Here is a 24,175-nt window from a genome sequence, read left to right as displayed (position 1 = left end):
AATGCTCAGGCAAGGCCAAAGCCATCGGCGTATCTAGCTTCCTTCGTCCTCATCTCGAAGCCATTCTCAAAGTAGCCACGATCAAGCCGCTCGTCAATCAGATCGAGTTCCACCCTTATCTGCAATGAGCCAACAACTACGTCCCGTGGCTGCAGGAGCAAGGGATCGCAGTCCAGAGCTTTTTCGGCCTGGTGCCGATAACGCATGCCAAAGGCAGTGGGCCTCTGGATGGGCCGCTGGCCGCTATTGCAAAAAGGCATGGAGTCGAGCCGAGCACTGTCTTGTTCAGGTGGCAGCTAGATCAAAACATTATTTCGATCTCGACCTCGAAGAATCCCAAGCAACTGCCACAGTACTTTGCAGCCTTGGACTTGGAATTGACAGAGGAGGAGATGGAGGAGTTACAAAGATTGGGCAGACATATCATTTCCGGCTTCGGTTGGCGCAATTCTTTGATCAGATGATCGCAGCTAATCAGTGTTTGGATTGGAGTTTGTGGGTAATATATCGCCTTTGTAGTGAACAGAATATATTTTCTTTCTATCCTATATCCTTTGCGTCTGCTGATCTATTATACTTATTGCATCCAGGGTGGTTCAATTCCATGAATCTTCATAACATTTGAAATAGTCTCAGCAGAATACCTATAATAAGGGTTTATAGATAACGTCACAGTCTGGATGATCACTATATCCAATTATCTTGACAGCCTAGGCGATTCAAGTGAGGATATTCATGAAGTGATAGTATTCATAGAGGGTTGAGAAAGAATGTTGGCATTATTTATTATTGCATGGAGAATACCTATACCAATTTTTCAGGTGATGTTCTCCACAAGGAATCACCTAATATAGCGAATCTCTCTCTACTATAATTAAAATCCATTTCATATTGTACACTTATGTTCTCTATAATCAGCAACACCGTCGAAAAAAAAAAGAGATAGAGATCTGTATAGGTATAAAGAGGAAAAACGTACAACAGCTGGGATTCGCTGGTGGTCACCCACCCAACTACTAACCAGCCGGCGTGTGGCTTAAGTATGGCTGAGCGGACGGGAAGCCCTGTTTTCCACACCCTATGGTCGTACGTGCTAGAAGCTCCATAACAAATGACTTATAGTGGTTAGTTAGGCTATTCAGCTGTAATGGCGGCAGACCTCGGCAATCCTAGTCGAATCGGTCGTGCCCAGTCAGTCTTTGCAGGGATAATTGATCCACTGTTGAGATTTGACGGGAATGTAGGACTGAAGGGTTGGAAAAAAAGATAATTTCCAAGGTGATGTAATTATTAGAGTTGGTAAATTTGGAACATGGTTGATAATGGCCGTCAAAATATAAAATGGCTATTAGCTATTAGGTCTTCCTCCCCCTATCTAGCAGTTTTTAGTATTCTGACCAACAACACTGTGCCATTTCAATTGTGATCATGAGAATACGCTGACAGGCAACGTATCCATTCTGATCGCATAGGGACAGTTGCAAACTTAATATCTCAGTATGGTAATGTAGGCAGGCAGCAAGATGAATTACTTGTATTATAATCACTGTGCAATTGGTGCAACCCTCCTTGACGAGAAATTCGGAATAGCTACCACCTTACTACCTACCTACCTACATAGCTGTGTGCCTAAGTGAGTAATCCTTGCAAGAATAGCCTGCTTATCTGTGATATGAATAACGGGGGTCAAAAAAAGTGAGCTTCTTTCAGTGATATTGATATTGATATTGATCTTGACTTTGATAATAGCATTAGTAAAATAAATTCATAATCTGCAAGCTTGTATACTTACTTGCTTACCTACCTACGTATTCGGTAGATAGTAGTAGATGGAATTAAACTTCTTATTTTTCTTTCACCATTCTTTTTTTGCCTGGTTAAGTAATTGCCTCTCATTATTCTTCTATGTTCGTCTGTTTGTGTGTGTATTCCTTTTTATGTTGTTAAAGGCAGAGCAATAGATTCGATACTGGCTGAGTTCTAGGTATGTACATACACCCGTAATTAATGAAGGGCGCTTTCCATTTTTTTTTGGCTTTTTTTGGTATGGTTTCAGATAGAATAAAAAAAGAAAAGAATGAGCAAAAGAGAAAGAATGAAGGGGATAACAGGGATAGAAAAGAGAAAAGAGAGGAATGTGATTAGCTTGGGGTCTGTCAGGGAGTCCCACTCGCATTTAAGATCAGGATTCAGGAATAATAGGAGCACTCCAAAAAGTCGTTGTATTTGTGGCAAGGCTGTGGTAACCAAACTGTCAGACTGGATGGATAACCTCGAGTTTCTGAATCGACATTGTAACTTGGATTTTCTGTTCTCCCTTCTGGATCAGGAAAGTCTTCTGGAACAGCTTTCCATCCACTTCCAATTCCCCCAGATATCCTGGGGCAAACTTTACTGGGGAGTCGAAGATGCCTCCCTGACTCAGGTTCTCCTGTTGGATTTCCTCCTCTGACATGGACGCCAACCTCCAAACCTGACCTGCGTGACGGTTGGCATCGTTCACCGAAAGGAAGCTCTTCGGGTGCACGTCGCTCCTGATCAGAGTGCCGGTTTTGAGATCCTTCTGCTGGACAAGCACGATGAACACACCCTGCAGGTGCTTCTTTGCTGTCTTTCCGGGTGACTTATCTGACACTGCTCTTGTCACCCATTCTTTCTCGACAGAGACCTCAACCGAACCACACTGTGCAGACTCAATGACTTTTCCATACACCCCGTCAGCGTTGGACAATGGCACAATGTGGAAGAATTTATCCCACACGCCACTCATTTGGAGCTGGTCGATTCTCTGGGACATTTTTTCCATAGCCTTCTGCCGGTCGGTAAAGATCCCAAGGACTTTTGCGGAAGTTGCTCTGAGGCGTGTAGGGACGGCTGTCAAGCTGCACAACAGCGTATTGCCAGTATCTTTCGTATTCCACCCCTCCTTCTTCTTCCTTTCCTTCTGAGGTTTCTTCGCTTTCGGTGTCTTCCATGTCCGCGTCATAGCAGTCGGCGTCAGAGTCATCGTCATCCGAGTTCTCTGACATAGGCTCCTCTGGGCTAGAATCCTCGACGCTGGACTCTGATTCGTGCATATCGAAGCTCGCTGGTGGAAAGGAATATGGCATTATAGGGAGAGGTGCTTTACCGCCGTATTGGGGTCTTTTGCGTTTTAAGGGTTCTCGTGTGGGTTTGGGCAGTCTGCTGCTTTTTGTAGGCGTAATCTCGTTCAAAAGGCCTTGGGGGATGGTCTTTCCCCCAGTGGTGGGGTGACGCAGTGAATGGCAAGAAGGTGATTGTAGGGGCGTATTAACTCGACTTCTTTCACCAGCAGACTCCGTCGACTTTGGCCTACTGCGTGAATTCTCTGACCTTGCCTTCGCAGCAAACGCCTTAGCGTCATCGGCTACGCGTCGTCGATCAATTGACCTGTGGATTCCCCTGATCCAATCCAACTTGCCACTGCTGAGAAGGTCCCCTCCTTCGAGCTTCTCACGGTATGAACGAAGCTGAAGAGATTTTGCTCTGAACTTGTCATTGCCTGGGTTTTCCTCCAGGTACAACTGAAGGTCCGTCTCTGCCTTGCGTAAACGTTCGAATTGGTCTGCTTTCTTCTTTGCTGCTTGGTCTCGGTATATATAGCTGACTGGGGGTTGTAAGCGCCTATATGATGGCACTGGTGCTGCCGAACTTATAGTTGGCACCCAACGTGGCTGGGTTGCAGGTTCTGACTCGATGCCTGCCCGATGATTAAGGGCTGGAGGTTCTCGTGGAGATCTGGTCTCTGGGCGTTGCGAGAAAATTGTCTGAGGCCCGCCCAAGATTCTGATTTGCGCCTCAGATTGTCTCATCAGCGAACGAGGCTCTTGCCTCTGTTGGTTCGTATCCGAGCGACGAACTGGTCGTTGGAAGGAGCCACCATCTGCTTCTGAGACGTTGACAATATTAGATTCGTCACTTTGCCCATGAGCAGACTTCAAAACAGACATACCTGGAGATTCGTCATCTGAACTGACTAGATCGATGAACATATTGAATGTCTCTGGAGGAGGTCTGAAATAGAGTGGCCTTGATCTTTGGAACATGGTGTTTGCTGCTTTTAGAAAGCTCAGTATGTCCAATTGACATGAAGATCTAATTCCTAAGATAAATCAAGAACAAGGGCGGTCAGATCTTCAAAGGTTGTCTTTGAAAGTAAGGCAGTATTGAAGGATGAACTTTGCCAACACAAAACTAATCAGTTCCAATCCTGTAAGGTTTAATGGGAGCATCCAAAACATTGGAAGGCACGAGAATGCTTTGGTGTGGGAGATCTTAAAAAGTCCCAGTCACCAATATAAATCAAGATGGGCAAGACTTCACAAGTGTCCGCACGATCAACCCTCATGGGTATTTTTGAAGTATGTGATGATTTGATAAAGCAAAAGTTCTTGGAGCCTAGTAAATGATCTGTTGATATTAAGCGTGATAAAAAAGAGTATCATAGTCCAGTGCAGGCGCAATTGGATTCATGCAATTAGACTATATCAACTGAGATCTGTTTTGCAGCTAGAGAGCTAGCGACAAACATTGTGCATCTTGATGTATGATATGCATTCAGAGCAACGATGGCTAGACGAAGCTAGATTTTGTGGACATAAACCTATAAATGTGTTCATTTGATAATAATATACAGCTGGATCTCTGAGACACTCTGATTCTGTGACCTATAGTTCACTTTTGCCAGCCTATCTGACTTTTCAAAGAAGTTTTACTGAAATTAGAATGAGCAGAAATACCATATCCCTTGCTACTAGAAATCACGAGAGATGTCTCTAGCGATTAGGGTTGGGATCAAGATTAGACCAACCTACTGTTCGTACTGTTTATCTGAGAATACATTCTAAGAACTTCAACCAGCATGCACGGTGACCCAGACAGATATCTAGACATCGGCGAATGTGGTTTCTTAGTCTCATTTCGCGTAACCATGTAGAAGACATTATCAACCTGCCATATAATGGTCTAAATTACTAGGGCGATGACGGTAGCTGCTAAGATCAGTGAATTTCTGAGTAGCTGAAGGACGGTACGGTGCCCTCTGGTGTTCGTGGAAACTTGCGGAGTATAAAGCGCCCTTACATTCAGTTTGATGGCAACAGACCAGTAACATACATTAATTGGCAGACTGAGGAAACCTGGAATTTGCAATTTTGAGCCTATCTGGCTCTGTCATGACAGCTAGCACCTATTTTTCCCCCTTAGGAAATGTTATGTAACCACGATGACGCACAGGCATCTGCAAACAGAAATGGTTGACGTAAATGTGTATATTTATAGGGATAGATCCTGGAGGTCCGTGGGCGATCGAGTGTGGAGTCTTTTTAGACTCGGTTAGCGGGGAGCGGAAGAATGATGGAAGGGCTGTTGCAGTGGAACAAGAAGTCACGAAGATGGGTCAGTCGACCATTCATTTGAGACAAGTCACGCCGTCATCGCCACTGCTTACGGCGTCAGCCTTTCTGCAGATCCAACAACACTTTCAAAGTACCTCGACCCCTGGTACCGCTCTCTTGTCAACCAAGAACCATATGCTGTTCCGTGGATTTTACGTGCTCCGAACCAGGAAAGATTGGTTGTTCTAGAAGCTTTGGGCGCAGTGACTTTTGATCGTCCCACAACCCCTCCAGGTGCAGCCATCTCTTTATGGCTGGCGCACAGCGTTCTGGACTCGGTCTGGTGGACCTCGAGAAGGAGCTGGTTTGCTCAGTATGTGAATTCAACGAATCTATTTTTTTTTATCATTCTCTGGTCTAGTGTATTCATATGGAGATCTCGAGCACATCATGGCCAGCTATGACGCCTAATCGTCTTATAATAGTTTAAACCGCTGACCACGTTGCGTCTAGATATGCACGGAGCTTCTTTACCAACCTCTCACTCTCCTCGACTGCCTTCACACTTTCTGCGGCTCCTGTCTGAAAGAATGGTTTTCCTGGCAAGCTGAGCGACCCCGCACGTCCAGAAGTTCTCCGCGATACACTTGCCCATCATGCAGAGCTGCAGTTCGCGAAACTCGGCCAAATGCTACGGTCACCACCTTGTTGGATATGGTTTTGAAGGCGGACCCGGGACGTGCTAGGTCAGCAGAAGAGAAGGCGGAAATCGCAAAGAAATACAAGCCCGGCGATCCGGTACTGCCAGCAGAAGACTCAGCAGAAAGTTCTGCTGAATCCGACGAAGAGGACCGGCAACTGCTTGAGGAAGTTAGAGAGCTTAGTCTGAGGGACGTGGGTGGTGACCATGGAAGCAGGCCGTCGAGCTCTCGGGCTCGAGAAGCCTTGCGAGACCATCGGGCGAGAAGTGCAGACTCTAGAGAAAGGTCGGAGGATGAACGGGTCCACCGTCGACATGAAGATGAGCGCAGAGCACGGCGCCAGGCGCAGCACCACGCCGCACGCAGGGCTGCCCATTCCAGCAGTACTGTAGCAGAGTCTAGCGCCACGAGACGGGTTGAGCATCAGGCTAGCCTACGGTCTTTGTTGAGCTCATCCGATGTGGAAGCCACTACGCAGGAAGAGATCGTACGCCAGATCATAGATGAAGGGTTGCTGGACGGAATTGACCTGGATAACCTCACCCAAGCTCAAGAGGAGGAGCTGAGCGATCGCCTAGTACAGATCTATCTCAGCAGACATCCGGATCGGGCAAATCTACGCCGGCGAGGCAGTGAGCACTCCGAGCGGCCTCGCCATGGGGAACATCGGCGTTCGAGATCACAAACCGTACAAGCGCGGAGCGCTGCAACGGCATCGACTGGACAATCGCGGCATCCACCTGCGTCGCGCCCACATCTCCTGGAGGCAGATCCCGATGCTGTTGCTCGAGGGCACCGAAGAAGAGCCTCAGATCAAGGAAATCAACGTCGGAGGACGTCACCTATCCCAGCTTCTCAAGCATCTTCATCAGAGGCTACCTTGAGACCGGCTGTGAGATCTTCCAGTGATATGACGAATCAACGTCCTCGACCTTCACCCTCAGGAAGACCAAGGACGGGAGAGTCCTCATCTGCTTCGATATCAAGACATGCTGTCGGGCCTGAAGGACGAGTTTCAGAGACTTGGATTGCAGGAGGCAGGGATCGAAATGCGCAGCAGTCGTTGGCTGCCAGGCAGATAGTGTCGTCTCCGCGATCGAGCAGCCCAACGCTTGCTTCTCCTACAGAACAATCATTTTCGGCGTCAGATCACGGAGCACACAGTTCGTCCGCTGTGCCAGATGTCTCCAGCCATCGAAGCGCGGCGTCAAGGCCGATTTCGTCACGGTCCAACCAACCTCGGGTACCTTCTGTGCGCTATCCCGAACCATCGATAGCCTGCGATCGATGCGGACGATCGAACATCCAATACGATCTCCACAAGCACTGCTCGCGATGTAAAGAGGGCAGGTATTATCTCTGCCTTCGTTGCTATCGCCTGGGTCGAGGTTGCTTGCATTGGTTTGGGTTTGGCCTCGCTGGACAAGCCAATTTCGAGAAACAGCTCCCTACATCTCATCGATCAGCAACTACATTGGAACCACCGCACACTTTACGCTCCCAGAGATATCGACGACCGGAGGAGGGCAGACTTCGCAGCACAAGTGACGGAAGGCAGGTGTCTAGCAACGACCCGGCCAACAGACTCGAAGAAGGCATGTTTTGTGACATTTGCCTGTCTCTGGCCAACGACTGTTTCTGGCAATGTAGCCAGTGTAATGACGGAGAATGGGGTTATTGTCAACGTTGCGTCAACAAGGGGCGTTGCTGCAACCACCCACTTCTTCCGATTCGTCGTGCGGCCGCAGACAGCGACAGTACAACACCTTCAGTGGATGCAGCACCCACAATATCGACCTCTCTTTCTGCTTCACTAGGGTCTGCGGATCTGGCATCCTACCATGTACTCTCTTTTTCTACCAAATGCGATATATGCGCCCATCCCATTCCTCCATTGTCGACTCGGTTTCACTGCCTGGAGTGTAACGAGGGGGATTATGATATCTGCACAAATTGCTATCTGAAACTCGTTGCGTCTGGCAAGATCAGCAAGGAAAATGGCCACAACGGATGGCGTAGATGTCTGAAGGGTCATCGGATGATCGTCGTTGGCTTCGAGGACCACGAAGACGGCCAGAGACGGGTCATCGTCAGGGACCTGGTTGGCGGCCGTACTTTCAAGGACGATTATCCGCGAACGCACGGCAGCGGCACAAACTCGTCTTCATCCGGTGCTCTACCAGCCGTCCCGTCTCCCGAGCTGGGATCCGGCGACTGGAGCTGGAAAGAGGGGCAACAAATTCGGAGAAAGAAGGCGTCCCGCAGCCGAACAGCCTGGGCGACTGCTAGTAGTGCTACTACTAATACTAATACGAACGCAGAAGTCGGTTCTCCGACATCTCCTACTACAGCAACAACGCGGAGGTTATTCCCACCAGACGGCGGCGTGGGTCTCGTCCTCTGCGCGCTCTGGTCCTACTACCCGGAGGAGGACGTCACGGACGAGCTGGCCTTCCCCCGCGGCGCGGAAATCACCGAGGCGGAAAACATCAACGACGAGTGGTACTGGGGGTACTATGCCGGATCTACGGGCTTGTTCCCTGGTGCATATTGCACAGTTATCCGGGATGTTTCCTAAGGCAGGCAGACATTGCTCGCTGTCTCTTCTGGAGATAGAGACAGAGAGGAAGGAAGCAGCTAGCAGCTAGCCTAGACTTATCATTCTAACGACGAATGAAAATTACGACAATAATGGCAATGGCAATGACATTGATTGATTGATATGAGATGATATGACATGACATGACATGAAATGAAATGGAATGAAATACATGTACAGTACTGTACATGACACAGCACAGAAACTATGTGAACAGCATCCCATCCCATCAAAGAAAAGAAAGAAAGGGAAGTCCTGTCCTGTCCTGTATGCATGTATGTTGATATGTATGTGTAGCATATTGTGTGTTTTTTTATTTCTTTCCTATTGCCATTTCAACAAATTCCCTAACTGAAGTACTGAGTCATTGACCATATCCCAAATTCTGGTAATCTTTTAATTAATTAATTTAATTTAATTTATTATTTAAATTATTTTTATCGTTTCCATGCAAGCGTTTAATCTTGCCGTTATAAATACCTAACCTAAAGCACTTTCCCTCAACCAACTCAACTGACTGACCAATATGTATTATACATACATACATTCATGTATTCTGTCCATAAGAGACCCCAGAGAGTACATACCTAATGGAAATGCTTAAGAGACCAGAGTACCCAAAATCTAGAACAAGGTAAGACTTAAAAAACAAGGACACAAAATTGGCGCAGTTAATCAGCGAATCAGTGGTTTCATGCTCTTTAGGAGTAGAACTACTCCAGCAATGCAAGCATCAGTCTTTGATAGTCTCCGCTGGCCTCGCCGCGCACTCGCTCTCGCAGATCTCGATTGTACCGGTGGTGGTAGGCGCGCTTGACCTGCTCCAGATGTGGCCGGTTCCAGTGCAGCCGGACAATGCGCACGACGAGCTTGTAGTCCTTGGTGCCGGCTCCCTTCATGCACTCTTCGAGGAGGACGGCGTCGCGCATGGCCGGGTCCAGCGCCGTCCGGAGCATGTGTAGCAGCGCGTCTTTCATGTGTCCGGAGAATTCGCGCTCGATGTGCTTCTCGAGCGAGGTGTTGTATCGGGTGCTAAAGGCGTGGTTGATGGCTCGGAGCTCGTTATCGGAGCTCTGCGCGAAAATCGCGCACACCTCTCCAGCATTGTTGATGATCCGTCCTTGGGTAGCATCATAAATGCTCTTTGCCTCGCTCTCAATGTACTGCGGGTTGATCGGGGTCGACTCTTCGTGGCGAGTGGCTGAGATGACTTTGCTAAAGAGACCCTCCGTCTTTGCTGAAAGATCATCCTCGACGTCCCGCTGAAGGGATCTCTGGAATTTTTGCTGGTACGCGTTCTTGATCGCGTTCAGATCGGCATTGGACCGGCCGAGGAGGACATCGTTCAGTAGCCACTCCTTGGTGCCTATCCCCTTGACTGCATCTCTGACTAGCTCTGCATCATGCATCAATGGCCCCTCGATGATCGCCAGCAGCCCTTGTTGGAAATAGTCGCTCGTTTCAGATTTGACATCTTTGTACAGATCGCGCCCGATATGTCTTGAGTACGTCTCGCGGACGGCGGCTACTTGCAGCGGGTCCAGGCGTGAGAGAACTCGAATGAGCGCTGCTTCGTCTGTCCCGAATCCTTTCATCGCCTTGCGCAGCGCCTCTGCGTCAGCACGGAAGTCGCCCGGAGCGACCTGTCCGGGAACATATCCCAGAGATGGCATGGCTGGGGGTCCTTGAGCGGGAGGATGCGGTGCTCCATATTGATGTTGAGGTATATATTGACCTGGTGGAGGACCCTGCGGCGGCCCGTACGGTCCGGGTGGAGGAGGGTGTTGTCCGTAACCCTGCTGATGAGGATATGATTGTTGAGGGGGCTGGTGAGGGTAACCTGGAGGGGGTGGGCCGCCGTATGGAGCCGGAGGAGCAGGAGGATAACCGTAAGGACCCTGTTGCTGCGGAGGATAGTATCCTCCCTGCGGGCCTGGCAGTGGTGGATGTTGTGGATAGGGAGAATGACCTTGGGGAGGATATCCGTGTGGCGGATGAGGTGAATCTATAGCTCTTTAGTTTGAATAGCTGAGATTGGAAGACAATACTCACTGCTAGGAGGAGGATATTGCTGGTTATAAGCCATGGTCTCGTTTTTCCCTACAGAAGAGATCAAACAGAAACGGTGGTGAATCGAAGAAGGGCGGCAATTGATAAAGATTCAGTCTTCTTAAAACAACGAGCGAGCCCATGGCTCTTTTGTATGCCCGTAGGCGTAGTATGGGAACCATTCCATTGGTTACCCCGCCACGCGTCCGATCCAAGGGACGACTGGGCGGAGCAGGCATCGCGGGAGGCAGCTACCGATTCGCTGGGAAGGCGCGATGAGGGTCGTGGTGGCTGAGCAGCGGGACAAACACGAGGGAACCGCAAGGCTGACTTGCACCGCCATGATGATTGCGGCGGTTCAGACTAGGCATCCACACTGGAGAATATACCAGCTTTGGAAAGCTGTAAATATATACGTCCAATCGGTCCGACCCTCATGTCAACGGTAATCAAAACATGTCATCAAATGGGCTATTTAGTAAAACTAGATACAATGGGAAGCCAACCATATTCATTCCGTCACTGACTTCATCATCGCACCAGAAAGAAAAATCAATCACCGTCCACGGTTTGGCACCATCCAAGCCGGGTATATCTGCGAAAACAGCACAACAAATCATACCAAGGCCATCAAGGAACACGCTGTCGGAGCTTATGCTTTCTTTTTGCCTTGCGTGGTGCTCTCTGCGGCAACGAATGCCTTCTTCAGCTCCTTGGCAGCCTCCCACAGCACCCATAACGGGACGTACACCCACAGCGTGTTGAAGAAGACCAGATAAAGCCACAAGTACACGGGGTGACCCGTCTCGAGCTGCGTGCTGCCCGTCAGCCATTCGGGCGCAAAAGTCATCCATCCGCCATACAATTCCGCCGTCGCAAGAGCGGGCGCAACCAGCCACAGCTTGGACTTGGCGGCACCGCGAGCCTGCGCGCTTGCCTTGGAATTCGACGCCTGGTACAGGAGATAGCAGATATAAACCGCCGTCGGCCCACCCAAAAAGACGGTCAGCAGCTCGAGGGAAATGACGGTGGCATCGGCAACAGCCCAGCGGTGATCGGCCTTTGCGTATTCCTGCCAGAGGCGCGCACTGGGCCCGGTGCCGTACGCGGCTCCGTAGAGCCGGTCTTTGTAGCCCAGAAAGTAAGGCTCCCGGAGGACGCCGCTGGGGACGGTGGTGTAGCTAAAGAAACATTGGTAGAGGTAGGAGCCTTCGATGAACAGGTGGGTGAGAGCATCGTACGCGTGCCAGAAGAACAGCACGCGGTTGCGCTTCTGGTTGGCGGGTATCAGGAAGACGGCGAGCCCAAAGGCGATGGGCATAAAAGACAAGGCAAAGCCAATGGACAGGACGGTAGGTGCGTCCAGTGTAAAGGGTGCGATTTCCGCCATCCTTGCGGCGGTCAGCTCAACGCGATGGCGGGTGTGTTTTGAGACGTTACGGGTATCGCGATTCGATTTGGTGTTGCCAAGGCAATAGAACAATCCACAGGGGTGGTAGTCTTCGTTAAGATACCTCTTGTGAGAATTTGGAAATGATGTCAATTGGAGGGGAACAACAGGCGGCTGTTGTGATGAATGCAGCCTTGCTTGATCATCAGGAGTCAGGAGTTGATCTCCTACGGGGTAGCCGTGATCGCGGTGGCTCCAGTTAGCGCGTTCCATCATGTCGCGCATGGAGAATCGTGAGTGGCCAATAGAATATGGAGTACTGTTTCGACCAATGAGACTGTTCCTATTTGATGCCAAGGCGCGGATCGATAACTTTCCATTGTTCCAGCTTAGTCATCTATGCACGGCCTTGCAATTATGCTCAAGCACCCGTGGATAGGAAGACCGCTATAAGATTGAGTTTATTGAGAAGGGCCTACATATGGCCAAATCCGATATTATTGCTATTAGATGTAGCAGACATGATGATAAAATCAACCTTCGATAGAGTATATCCTTTCTCTGAAGTACAGCTGGGCGTTTCAGGCAAAAAGAAAAAAACGTCCTAAGTCTCAACACAAAGCCCAACTTGTGCCTGTCTAGTCTGAAAATTCAGGTCGAGTCGATGATGACGACGAGGACACCGAGCCAAATTTGAAACAAATCCATACTAAAAAAAACAAGCACCTCTTATGATTCTCATGCAAGCAGTCCAGTTGGAAATATATCAAGGATCGGGAGTCCGATTATGATCTACTTACATCTCGCAGTTGACATGACGATGCCCGCCGCGTAATTTGTCACACAGACAGACTGACAGATAGACTATATTTACAAATAATCAAAACTCCAGGCGCAAGTTCCTGCAAGATCTAGCATATCAATTAGGTAGGGTTTTCGTTGTATGTCCATATAGGGGCCTTTCGAACAGGCTCCCGGGTGCCGGGCCTCTTACTGTGAAAAAAGGGATTGGATAAGAAATGTATCGAGTGCTGCAATCTTTCGCACACATTCTTGCCTTATCTTCCGAGATGCAGCAGGATCGCGACGTGTCCGTGTCTCCTCAGATTATGACAAAGTCGGGTTTGCTTCACCAGATCTTACAAGGATGCAGTGGACAGGTTTTGACTGCTGCCTGCTGGAATGTGTAAACAAGCGGCCCACACTGTCCGTTGCTTCTACATAGATATGCTGCATTGTATGCCGTATGATAGTAAACTGGGATAACCATAAATCTCAGGTATTAAGGGAAATCAAATTTAAAATTATTAAAAATATGTCCTAGCAAGTTGCTGCTGATAATTGATTGATCCTCTTATCAGAAGAACATCGAGGGGTAGATTATGTACAGTATGACAGTACAGCACATGGTATCTCATTCGCATCAAATGTAATTAGTCGTATCTCATGTCGTCGTAAAGATCATGCATGGGATATTAAATCCCATGATAGGATGGAGAAACTTTTGGTGTATGTGTCGATCACAAATCGCAGGGTAGAAATCGGTTGAAGGATATGCGCAACTCCCCCAGACAGAAATCAGTTAGCCGGCCAGTTAAGCGGCTACTTGCGAGACGAAGATGGGAGCACTGAGTTGTTGACTCGGGGTAGAGGATCCTAGAAGCGAATAGACTCGTTGACGCGGGGCGTGCGTTTGAAGTGACAGTCTCGGCGGTGTCGCAGAACGACCGCAGGCAGCTGTGTAGTCCCGCAATTCTTCAACCACCATGCGTATGCATGGCCTCTGGGGTGGAAGGAGTGGACAGCAGATGTAAGTCGACGCGAATGATCATCCATTTTTCACCCCTCCTTGCCGTCATGATGCAGGAGCCTGTCGATTCCCTCCCGGACAGTATTCCGGACACTAAAGCCGCCAAACAGCCAGTCATTGGAGTGCCGGCCATAGTGGTTCAGCGTCCCGCTGTATCGCTTGTAGTCACTGCTGCTTTTGCGAGACGAGCCCGAGAATCGTTTCCCGGCCGACGACCGCGATGCGCTGGCAGGTGAGCTTGAGTCGTGGCGAGACATTGCTGTAGGCGAAGCACACCGTGGAGGGGTTGCAATATGTGACGGCGGACTGGCAGAGCGTTCCAGAGGGTCGCTGAATGTGCGCGTGTTGGATGTGTTTGAGGATCCTGGGGCAGGCGACTTGGATCGCGAACGGAAGAATTTGTGTTTCAAGCTCGAGGCGGCGAGGGTGTGATCGTCGAGAGATCCCAAGGAGAAGAAGCGCGTATGGCGCGACGTGGCGGAGGATTTGGACGAAGCGATGGAGAGCGGCGCCTCTGAGGAGTTGGACTCTGCACGGTTGATCCTTGCTTGGACGGGCTGGTCTGACATGTCCAATCGCAGTCGACCAGCAAATGTCTGATTCAGATAGTTGTAGCTATAGCAGCAAGAATGGAGTCTGAGAGAGAAGGCAGTCGTGAAGGTGGACGACGAAGCCGATGTCAACTTGAGATGCTGGTCGATGCCAGGGTCGCATCGCTGGAGGGGTGTCAGGTTAATTTATCTCTCGCATAGGCGGCACCTCCATCGGCCAGAATAGTGACGGAAACCTGTCTCGACATGATTGCCCTTTGCCTAACTTGGCACTGTCCCTACTGACGTATCACTGGCCAGGATAGTCGCGACGTGGGTATGGCGACTGGCCAGCGTCAAGTGCGTCTGGACAGTGACGCATAAACAGCGAAATGGCCAGGACGGGTGGGGAACAGCCAGTCCGGGCAACCGCGGGGCCTGTCTGGGGAACTGACGCTGCTGAGTCGGTGAGAAATGCCCACCCGAGGCATGTCGGGTTAACAAGAAGCAGCCATGGGGGGCCCTACTCCGTACTCGGTACAAGGTGCTGACAAGGCCCGACGACTGCCAGAATTCACCGCTTGCCGGGATGATCGGCCCTGCAGCGCCAAGAACCGATCACTGTCGGACTACGCCCAGGCAGCAGGAATACTCATTTTTCGAATAGAACGTCTTGGATATTATGGGACCATTGCTGCTTCCAAATACGGTACTGGTAACTGTTCTCTGATCGATTGCCAGCAATTGCCCTGTATACGGAGTACGCTGTGGGTCATTCCAATGTCTCACTATTATTCTCTTCAGAACAGTTCGATGTTTCGATGTATCGCCGCTCTCCCTCGACCGCCGGTGAAGCTGCAAACCAGCAGATAATAAAATGCCAACAATCCGATGAGTAATTCGTAGAGCACTCCGCAATGTGTCATTGATGAGTTGTTTCAAGGGAGACCACGACGTATCCCTCAGCTGAAAACTACCTAAACTGTAATCAACGTCGCAGGGCAACTGTGACTGGTCCTTCGCCCCGTGAAGCCATATGATTCGACGCCCAGGCCGAGCTTCTTTCGAGCGTGATTCTAGAAGCTGCCTAGTGTGACTCGATAGGGTCGGCGCGCTCCTCCAATCACGAGCGCCCGTTTGCAGCCCTATCGCACCGTCACAGGGTGCGGGTTCCTGTGCCGTCTGTTCCGTACAAGCACTCCGTGTGGATCGTACCTATTTTAAAGAACTTAGAGCAGCGAAGATGACCTCATAAGCATGGACTCTAATGCTTAGTCGCTGAGTCATGGATCCATTTTCTTCGATTTTGTACTTTGTGCAGCGTACAATACAAGTGTTGGCATATCCGTGCGCCGTACGGATTCATTTCCGATGAATCATCGCCAAGACGCAACGACGGGGATGCGTCATCGTGTGGGTGCTTGAGGCTCTGCGAGCGGGATCGTGGAGGATCCTGTGACCTCACACCTGCCCAGCACATGATTTTGCCACATTTGCAGTCCTTATCGTCGCCGCCAAGGAGCACCTGTTACGCGTTTCATCTGGTTGATTCGATCTGAGTGTCTTGTCCCAAGTCTATATTATGCTTGTGAAGAATTCAATGCTATGGAATATTGAGGCTGGTACGGGATACATGTAATTAAACATTATTGTCCACTATTATTACTGCTGAACTATGAGTTCTATCCAAATGTGATGCCATAGCCAAACTCCAATCCCATGCACTCCCTGCGATTCCAATCACACCTCGTTTTCCCCTTTCCCCATTTTGGTATGAACCTCCAATGCAAAGAACGGAGCAATAAGCAAACATATGCCCACACCCATTAAAAAAATGAAAAGAGATAAGAAGAACAGAAAAATAACGCCGTGTATGCCGGGGAAAAAGCCAATACAAATAATAAAACAAATAGAGAAGAAGACAGAAATTGAAATTGAAAGAAAAAAAAAGAAGAAGAAAGGTAATCCAAAAAAATCCCCTAGTTCCCAAGTTCTGACGATACGTCTCCCCTATTCCTCCGCCAGGGTCCAAAGACCTGGACTCGGCTCCTTCCATACTCGGGGCTGCTCGGAATGACATCGTCGATGGCGTCTTTCCGCCAGAGGCCTCAGGTGTCCTTCGTCGAGCTCTGCATCTCTGCCACACCGCTCTGACATCGTCTCTGCTTCTTTTTCTGATAGATTCGGTGAGCTAAAACACGAAGGGACGATATTATTGCCGTGGACAGACGATGTCCTCGCCTTGTTATGCAGGGGAAGGAGCTGCCGGACTTTTTCCAGCCGCGGCCAGACGATCCGTCGCAACACTGCTTTGGGCAGCTCATCCGCTTCCGTGACGGACGAAATAATCACATCTTTCTCATTATATCCTCTCCGCTTGCGGGCCTCGGAGACTGGCCATAGCCGGGAATGTCGCGTGCGCTTGGAAGGAGCCGAAGGGATGATGCCTGCAGAGACGGCGTCGTCTTCTTCGTAAACATCTTCCGGATAAAAAGGTCCCTCCACCGCACTTTCAAAGGCAAGAGAGCGGTTTCTCGCCCGCGATGCCAATTGAGAAGCTCTTCTGTCGATAGAGGTGTTCCGGTCGAGAGCCTTCGTACTTGGACCGCTGAACGGCCATGAGTAGTGTCGACGGCGTGGAACGAGCGGCATGATGAACCAAAGAGGGAAAGAAACGTCCTCTAATTTAACTCTGATACCAACAGAAGAGAAACGCCTAAGAGATGCAAATTATAAAAATTAAGAGCAAGAAAAAGAAAGAAAAGGAAGTTTCACTCCCTGTTTTCCCCCACAAGATGGACGAAGCCGGAGCATCACCGACATCCATCGGTCCCTGCCAAGCGAGGAGTCCCAGTAACGAGCGTGGGAGTGGACGGATCTAGCATTCAGGGCCCCAGAAGGCGGGTCGAGACTTCTTATTATATGCAGCCCTGTCCTCCATTATCGATCGACTGGGACCGGCCACGTGCTGGGAACACGCGTGAGTGGGAGCGGGGTATTTGCCCTGCACTGCCCGGGTGACCACCTCGTTCAAGGTCACGTTCAGGAATGTAAGACCCATCGATATACCATATCGGGTTCTCCAGGGTAAAAACGTAAATTAGTGACAGGGGGGTGAGAATGGAATTCCCAGAACATATCGGTTGTTAGAACATTCCGTACGTCCGATCTATGCGGATAAGACGCAGCCACAGGGTGGCAAGGGAAAGGTATGCAAAAGGGCGCCTTATATGTCTTCTAGTAATTTCTTTGATAGCATCGTCTTGAATCAAGAAAGGGCATGTGAGTGTGACGCCGATCATAAGACACACCAAACCGGAGCGCTGATGTGAGGCGGCTGTGTTAAAAGAGGAAATAAGGCCGGCTTGGTCGAGTCAGCCCTTGCAGGTTAAACTCAACTTAAAGCTCAGCCGGTAAGACAATATTTCTTCAGGCTTCTAGTGCGTAAAACATTAGAAGGCATTTGTGATCAATCAGCCAGGCAGTTGCCATCTTACTCATTTTCGACCTCGGATGACGAAAGACGAACGATTAGCAGTACGCAGCCTGAGGACGCCGGTTTTATCGATTCTGTGGCGCTCATCGCAGAAACATGACCACAGAATTTTGAAAACTGGCCAGTCTTCCGTTAAAAAAATACCTTTGAATTTGCAAGGAAAATGATCCCATTACTATTAGACGAAAGCACACCTCCCCAGATCATAGGGAGACATTTCCAGAAATAAGAAAACTAGCCAATCAGATTCGCATCTGCAGTCGCGTGGTCTAATGGTTATGATATCTCGTTCACACCCAAGTGAGCCTGATCCGAGATGGTTCCCGGTTCGATCCCGGGCGCGACTATTTTTTGGTTGAAAACTTATTTTAAAATGCTCATAGTTTTTTTTTTCTCAGGGTCGTCACATCTTCAATTCATGTAGATGCTTCCAAGCTTATCTAAACGTGTTAGAACATGCTGCACTATATTGCCTTTCGGAATTCGGGGACTACAGTAGGTTGGGTACAGGACATGTGTATACGTTCTCTAGACTAGATATATGCAATACCATTCTGTTAGCGAAAGATATTAATAAATATATGAATCTGACACTTTTAGTCAAATTCACGGTTGCACATGTAACCTCAATAGAAGCACTGGTAATGTGGTATGCGTTCTCAAAAACCGGGGTATACTCATACACACAGGGCTCAACACTCAGTTCCGAGCATCATATCGTTCTCTCAAGGCTCGCCATCTCCGAATATCCTCCGGACGAATTCCTGGCTGGCTATAATCCAACAACCTTTGGAACAGGGCAATGTCCTCGTTGCCTAGAATCATGTCAGCAATAATCTGGAGATCTATTTCGTCGTGTCTATGCATATGAAAAGGCTCTTCTGTCTCTGTAGAATCTTACTTGGCACCTGATTCTCCGGGGCTGTCTCATTAACGTCAATAACCACATCCTCCGTAATCTGTTGCGCCTCGGTGACGCCATTCTCCAGATCCGAAATGTTAAGAACCACACAGAATCGATACCGTCCAGCTTGGCTGATTCTCAAATCACTGAACGCAACACGTCCCCTCAGTGTATCACCATCTTCGCTGTAGATGCTGTCGACGCGTTGCCCGGACAGGATTCCCCCGGCAGCATCACTCCCATCCTCGTTTTTCAGCAATACATTGAGGCTGAGTCCCAGATTTGGGTTAGGCTCCTGAGGTCCTGTCGGCTCGACCTTGACGACTACTGGCATCGTAAATTTCGCCCCGGGCCGGACCTGACCCGGCGGCTGTTTTTCGAATACAATCGTGAACTGTCCTTGGCTGGACCCGGGGGTAGCCGGTCTCGGTGGTTGTGAGACCATGTCGGAGTCCTCGGATGTACTGAAGTATGCAGTCGACAGTACAGCCTGTAGCAGGATTCGCCAGTTCGTCACGATAAAGCCCTGTATCGTCTTCAAGTCAGTGTATAGTCCACATTCGACAAACTGATGATGTAGCGAGTTCTATGACTGACCTCTTCCAGTTTCTTATTGGAGATTTTTTTTCTTCAGTATCTGTTGTAGGCAAGTAATTTTGATAAGCCAGAACCAGATATGAGAGAGGTAGCCTCTTTCAACAAGAAAGCATGCGAAGTCGCCTGTATTTATAAAATGATTCAAACTACTCCGAGCCAAAAGATTGAATCAATTATGCTATGCCCTTTAATCACTCAACAGTGGCAAGATTGGATAAGAGTAGATATTGGCGGCATGTTCCGTCCAAGGAGGGTGACATCGACCATGTAATCAGAAACACAGGCTCAACCGACTATCAGCAGGTTACAAAATCTCGGCAGCGAGGTAGGTGTAGTATGGTAGTTTAGAAGTAGCCGGAGACGTGGTGATGCACAAGTACCCAACCGGCTTTGCTCCATGTCGTCTATTTTGCCTCCGCTAGGTACAGAGCAGAGGCATGTAGGCACATTACAAAGGGGTGCCAAGTTCACGTTTTCTGTACAGAGACACTGCGTCCACCATGTTTCGGCAAGCTGTCTCCATCGGCAAAAACGATAAAAAAAATCAGAGAGTCTTGTGATAGGAAGATCATCAATCCAGCCTACCAAAAAGGAATGATGTCGAAGAGAGCCAAAATTGGATCCTTCAGATCTTGATCTGGATATCCGATTGCTTGATGTCGATCGTCCCATAGATCTGAGCTAGATTGGGTTTGGGCCAATCGCAGTCGCGGAAATCTGGCATGGCACAGGCCGGCCCCAAACAATGCAGGAACCGAACGAACCCCAACGTGCGGTGTGGCTGGGTTGGCGGGTCCCCGTGCCACAGCTGATGGCAAAGTCGACTTTACCGCCAGTTCGGTACTGTTGATATGCTCCCCCTTGCGTTCCGGAAAGACCTGGCTTTAAGTTCTAAAATCTCACAATGGCACATTACGGCAGAATTGAAGTGCTTGGGTATGTGATATATGTACTGTACATTACGTGATCGTGGCCATTAGTGCTCGATCCAAATATGCAGTACTATCTGGGTCCTAGTTATGTGGCCCACATGATTCTCAAGACAGGCTGTTCTCAATCTATAGGCCAGCCTGCGAATCGGAGCAATTCCGAACACTTCCTTTGTTGTATATATGTGCCGACAGTCAACGGTCTTGCACGGCGCGATTCACAGCCCCAGAGGGATGTCTAATCAGGAATCCTCCATCCCCCTTTCGCAACAGCTCCTTGACCCAGTCAATGCCATCGTCCCACCAGCCATGCCGTTCGGGTTGGATCCGAGTGATGCTGTCGCGGTCCAGACTCCCCGCAGTGATGTCGACGATTGGGAGAACTCCATGAGGTGGAGGGCGGTCGAAGAAGAATGTCAGGTTGGTCCCGCAACGTGCGCAGAAGGTTCGAGTGACGTCTGGGGAAGAATTGAAATGTGCCAGATAGGTGTCACCTCGTGCCACAGGAGCACCGTCACCGCGGACTCCTCCCTTCAGCCGAGGTTGAGAACTGACCGCCGCAAGGGTTGATAGGTGGATGCGGTCTCCTTCTCCTCCACCGGCGGTTTTACCCGGACTTGAATTCTCCCCGTCATCGTCTTTGTGCCCGAGCCCTACCTCACTCGATTCTTCTGATCCTGATCCTGATCCGGTGCGAGGGGTCAGACTCCATTCGACCCAGTCCGCCGGGCAGATCAGCCAGCACTGGATGATCGCCCCACTGATCCGGCGACACGAGTCACAGTGATCCAGATCGACAAGCGGAAACCGTGTAGGCACCGTATTGCCACCGTCGTCGCTGGGCCCGATGGGTGTAGGAAGCGCTTCGGGGACGAGAGGGCGGTCTTCTAGTGCAGGTATCTTGACAACGTGGCGGCTCGCCTTGCAGGAACAACCCCCAGTGAGGGTCACTGGCTCTTGAGGGAGGAACGCCACGGCTATAGGCTAGTCACGTCTCAGAATGTTGGCACAAGATGAAAGAAAGTTCTCTTCTCTGTGAAAAATATATGAGTCTTTAGGAGATGAGCACAGTCCTGGATTGAGACTGCTCCCACATCTATATTCTGGCCAGGCAGCAGTCGGTGTCGTACAACGGAGGACGAGGAGGGGTTTCGCTAGCAAGGTCGAGACGGGGTCTTGGCCTTGAGGTCGCCATATTACCCCACATGTTCACTCAACAAGATGGCCCATCTCATGTCCTTATTCTGAGATGACACATTTCGGAGTCCGTCTGCACGAACAGTTGAAATAGGACGAGCCTTGAAGACGTGATAGCTTCCCCTCTAATTCCACAAATGTATGGATTAATACGATATTTTCCTCTTCCATCGCGATTGATCTGAATGTCGAGAAACCAATCTTCATTATTTACGCATATGCGTAATTATTTCCCTGGGAAGCCACGTACATACGCCTTCGCGTGGCCAAAATTGGCTGAATTCATATTTTGTGACTAACCATGTTTCTTGCTTGATTACTTGGAAGTTCACCCTGCGATGGTTCGTTGATTCTTGTTGTCTCACCAGATGGTTACCTCCCGCGGTAGCGCCTTCCAAAAAGAAGCCATGTTCCTTCCCTTTATACTGTACCATCGTCGAGACTTGCCCACACTAGCCAAAACTAAGATGCAATGCCATCTCAGAGCTATTCTTCTCTATCGCTCGGACATCATCATTATGACAGCTAGTTGATTGGCGTTATATCAACACTTTACGCGTCTCGCGTATGGCGCCGCTCTCTCGCCGACAAGGGAACCCTCCTTTTCCTCCTCCACGACCTCCCAAAGGACCGCCGGGCATTCCTATCGAGGTTACAAAATTGATAAGCCTCAAGGTCTTCCTTCTCTTATTATTAGGAACAGCTGGTATCTTTTGTTTTGCAATCCTCATCTGGAAGACTGGGTCCTTCCTTCGTCGCTTTACGCGAGGCCGGATTTTCCGTGAAGACAAGCTCAGCACCACCCGCTATGTCAAGACCTGGTACGGCTGGATACCGCAGGAGGAACATGAAGCAAGAAAGGAAAGGTTGAGGGCACGCTTGAAGAATCTGCGCCAGTGGACGTCATGGAAATCCTCGCACGATGACTACCGCTGGGTTTGGTGGGACCCATCTCTCGAGTACACTCAGAAGCATGTCAACGACCGAAGATTACTTCGATGGCTTCCACGGTGTCTGAGAAGCTATGAACATCGGACGGCGAACTCGATCTGGAATCCAGGTCCTCCGACTGACCGCGCAGAGATGGAGAGTTGTATAAAACAGAAAAACGATCCTCTTTCTGATGGGAATCAAGAGGATCCCGACACTCTACCACCGGCAGCATGCAAACGAGAAGCAGATCCTTCGGTCACAGGTGGTCTCATTTACGATGGAATATGCGACACTCCTTCGAAATATCTCACTTTTCCATTGCAGCACCCACGGTTGAAAAGAGCACCCCGAGCTGCCTTAGGCCACAGTGAACCAGTCCAACGTCCATGTTTTCCAGCTCCTTTAATAACGTGTCTCGGTTCTGGACGAATGCGTGGAAGGAAATATCAAAGAATTAACGACCTCGAAAGCCGTGACCCGCCTTTGAAAACTGAGTTAGGGTGTGCCTTGAGCAATGACGCTCGAATTATCAGGAAATATAGAGCATGGGCTGCGCGCATGCAGATGGAAGGGTTTAAGAAGACAGCGCCCCGACAAATTGGGTTTATGGGTCGGCCTGGCAGCCCGCTTTCTGAATTCCTCAGCAGTGTATCAGAGCAAGGCGGTTTTCCAGAGCAAATGCGTGGGAGCACAGCCATGTTGGGTTCAACCGAGGAATCGCCTACCCCAAATCATGTTTTCGCTCGCCCGATAAGCAATGACATTCTTCCTCTGGTGTCACCGCCTCAAGCTATCACAGCAACTTCTGCTCCTTCGGTGCCTCGAGAAGCGATGTCATCAGGCCCCTGTGATGGCCCCGAACGGGCTAGACCACAGCAGCAGCAGCAGAGGTCATTCAAGATTTCCAAGCAAAAAAGAGCAGCCAGGCGAGCACTACCTTTATGGCGCAGGCTGACTGACTCGGAGGTTCGGCTACTTTATAGTTTGGATAGGAAGCTGGAATGGCTGCTGAGCGAGTGCGATCCAGGTCGAAAACCATTTCACTTCGCCATCCTTCCAAACCATTGGCTGAATCCACACACGTGGATTGTTTATGACCCGCCTTCCCGCGTCACAATTGATGTCAGACGTCGATATGGTGATCCTCGATATAATGTACCGTTCCCAGATCCGTATGCTGAACCAAGAAGGGGGAAATATGCTGTGACTTCCCACAAAAGAGCTTATACGCCGCGTATCGACTCTTGGAGGATTGCCGTCAACCGACAACGCAGATCCGCTGGTCTACGAGATTTCCTTAAGACGGTGGAGTTGTTCGACAGTTCGGCTGATGAGCCGCCGGACGGGGCTGTCGATCCAGCCTGTTGGATTCTACGTAAGCCACCGCAAGGGTTTGGCATGTCGACGCGTCAGAGGAACGCTTACTATGAAGGAGGTGCGGGTTGGCAGGAGAAATTAGATGACTGGCAAAAGGTTGGCCGACTGTACCGGATCCGGATGGGTATCCACGAAGGAAAAGTCAATCGAAGAAGAGCCAAAGAGATTGTATGCGGCATCGGGAGGGTGTACCAGGAATCCATCAAGAAGAGAGGTGGCAGCTTAGCCTCGAGTCCGGGAAGGCAGGCTCACAACGTTGAGAAGCAACGGAAACAGGCACGATCTGGAAATGGGGCGTTGCAATAG

General features: G+C 49.7%; 9 protein-coding genes across 9 annotated transcripts; 3 read left to right on the top strand and 6 right to left on the bottom strand.

Annotated features, from left to right (window-relative positions):
* Positions 1-2,254: 2,254 nt before the first annotated feature.
* Positions 2,255-4,067, bottom strand: T310_3308 (uncharacterized protein; the record flags this gene model as incomplete). The annotated part of the gene is made up of 2 exons (XM_013473847.1): positions 2,255-2,683; positions 2,760-4,067. 2 exons carry the CDS (start codon positions 4,065-4,067, stop codon positions 2,255-2,257), a joined length of 1,737 nt encoding a protein of 578 aa, XP_013329301.1.
* A 1,178-nt stretch (positions 4,068-5,245) lies between these two features.
* On the top strand, positions 5,246-8,636 carry T310_3307 (SH3 domain protein; the record flags this gene model as incomplete). Its single annotated transcript, XM_013473846.1, has 3 exons — positions 5,246-5,316; positions 5,395-5,730; positions 6,020-8,636. 3 exons carry the CDS (start codon positions 5,246-5,248, stop codon positions 8,634-8,636), a joined length of 3,024 nt encoding a protein of 1,007 aa, XP_013329300.1.
* Positions 8,637-9,370: 734 nt separating this feature from the next.
* Positions 9,371-10,743, bottom strand: T310_3306 (Annexin; the record flags this gene model as incomplete). The annotated part of the gene is made up of 2 exons (XM_013473845.1): positions 9,371-10,662; positions 10,710-10,743. 2 exons carry the CDS (start codon positions 10,741-10,743, stop codon positions 9,371-9,373), a joined length of 1,326 nt encoding a protein of 441 aa, XP_013329299.1.
* A 615-nt stretch (positions 10,744-11,358) lies between these two features.
* Positions 11,359-12,619, bottom strand: T310_3305 (EBP domain protein; the record flags this gene model as incomplete). Its single annotated transcript, XM_013473844.1, has 2 exons — positions 11,359-12,439; positions 12,576-12,619. 2 exons carry the CDS (start codon positions 12,617-12,619, stop codon positions 11,359-11,361), a joined length of 1,125 nt encoding a protein of 374 aa, XP_013329298.1.
* Positions 12,620-14,949: 2,330 nt separating this feature from the next.
* Positions 14,950-15,335, top strand: T310_3304 (uncharacterized protein; the record flags this gene model as incomplete). Its single annotated transcript, XM_013473843.1, has 2 exons — positions 14,950-15,196; positions 15,241-15,335. 2 exons carry the CDS (start codon positions 14,950-14,952, stop codon positions 15,333-15,335), a joined length of 342 nt encoding a protein of 113 aa, XP_013329297.1.
* Positions 15,336-16,446: 1,111 nt separating this feature from the next.
* On the bottom strand, positions 16,447-17,088 carry T310_3303 (uncharacterized protein; the record flags this gene model as incomplete). The annotated part of the gene is made up of 1 exon (XM_013473842.1): positions 16,447-17,088. One exon carries the CDS (start codon positions 17,086-17,088, stop codon positions 16,447-16,449), a length of 642 nt encoding a protein of 213 aa, XP_013329296.1.
* A 1,543-nt stretch (positions 17,089-18,631) lies between these two features.
* Positions 18,632-19,281, bottom strand: T310_3302 (uncharacterized protein; the record flags this gene model as incomplete). The annotated part of the gene is made up of 2 exons (XM_013473841.1): positions 18,632-18,747; positions 18,834-19,281. 2 exons carry the CDS (start codon positions 19,279-19,281, stop codon positions 18,632-18,634), a joined length of 564 nt encoding a protein of 187 aa, XP_013329295.1.
* Positions 19,282-20,557: 1,276 nt separating this feature from the next.
* T310_3301 (uncharacterized protein) lies at positions 20,558-21,862 on the bottom strand (the record flags this gene model as incomplete). Its single annotated transcript, XM_013473840.1, has 2 exons — positions 20,558-21,346; positions 21,860-21,862. 2 exons carry the CDS (start codon positions 21,860-21,862, stop codon positions 20,558-20,560), a joined length of 792 nt encoding a protein of 263 aa, XP_013329294.1.
* A 780-nt stretch (positions 21,863-22,642) lies between these two features.
* T310_3300 (Uncharacterized protein) lies at positions 22,643-24,175 on the top strand (the record flags this gene model as incomplete). Its single annotated transcript, XM_013473839.1, has 1 exon — positions 22,643-24,175. One exon carries the CDS (start codon positions 22,643-22,645, stop codon positions 24,173-24,175), a length of 1,533 nt encoding a protein of 510 aa, XP_013329293.1.

Source organism: Rasamsonia emersonii, assembly GCF_000968595.1.
Source record: "Rasamsonia emersonii CBS 393.64 chromosome Unknown ctg1118621760062, whole genome shotgun sequence".
Classification (NCBI taxonomy): domain Eukaryota; kingdom Fungi; phylum Ascomycota; class Eurotiomycetes; order Eurotiales; family Trichocomaceae; genus Rasamsonia; species Rasamsonia emersonii.
Note: the sequence above shows the minus strand (reverse complement) of the source record. Positions and strands in the feature narration are given on the sequence as shown.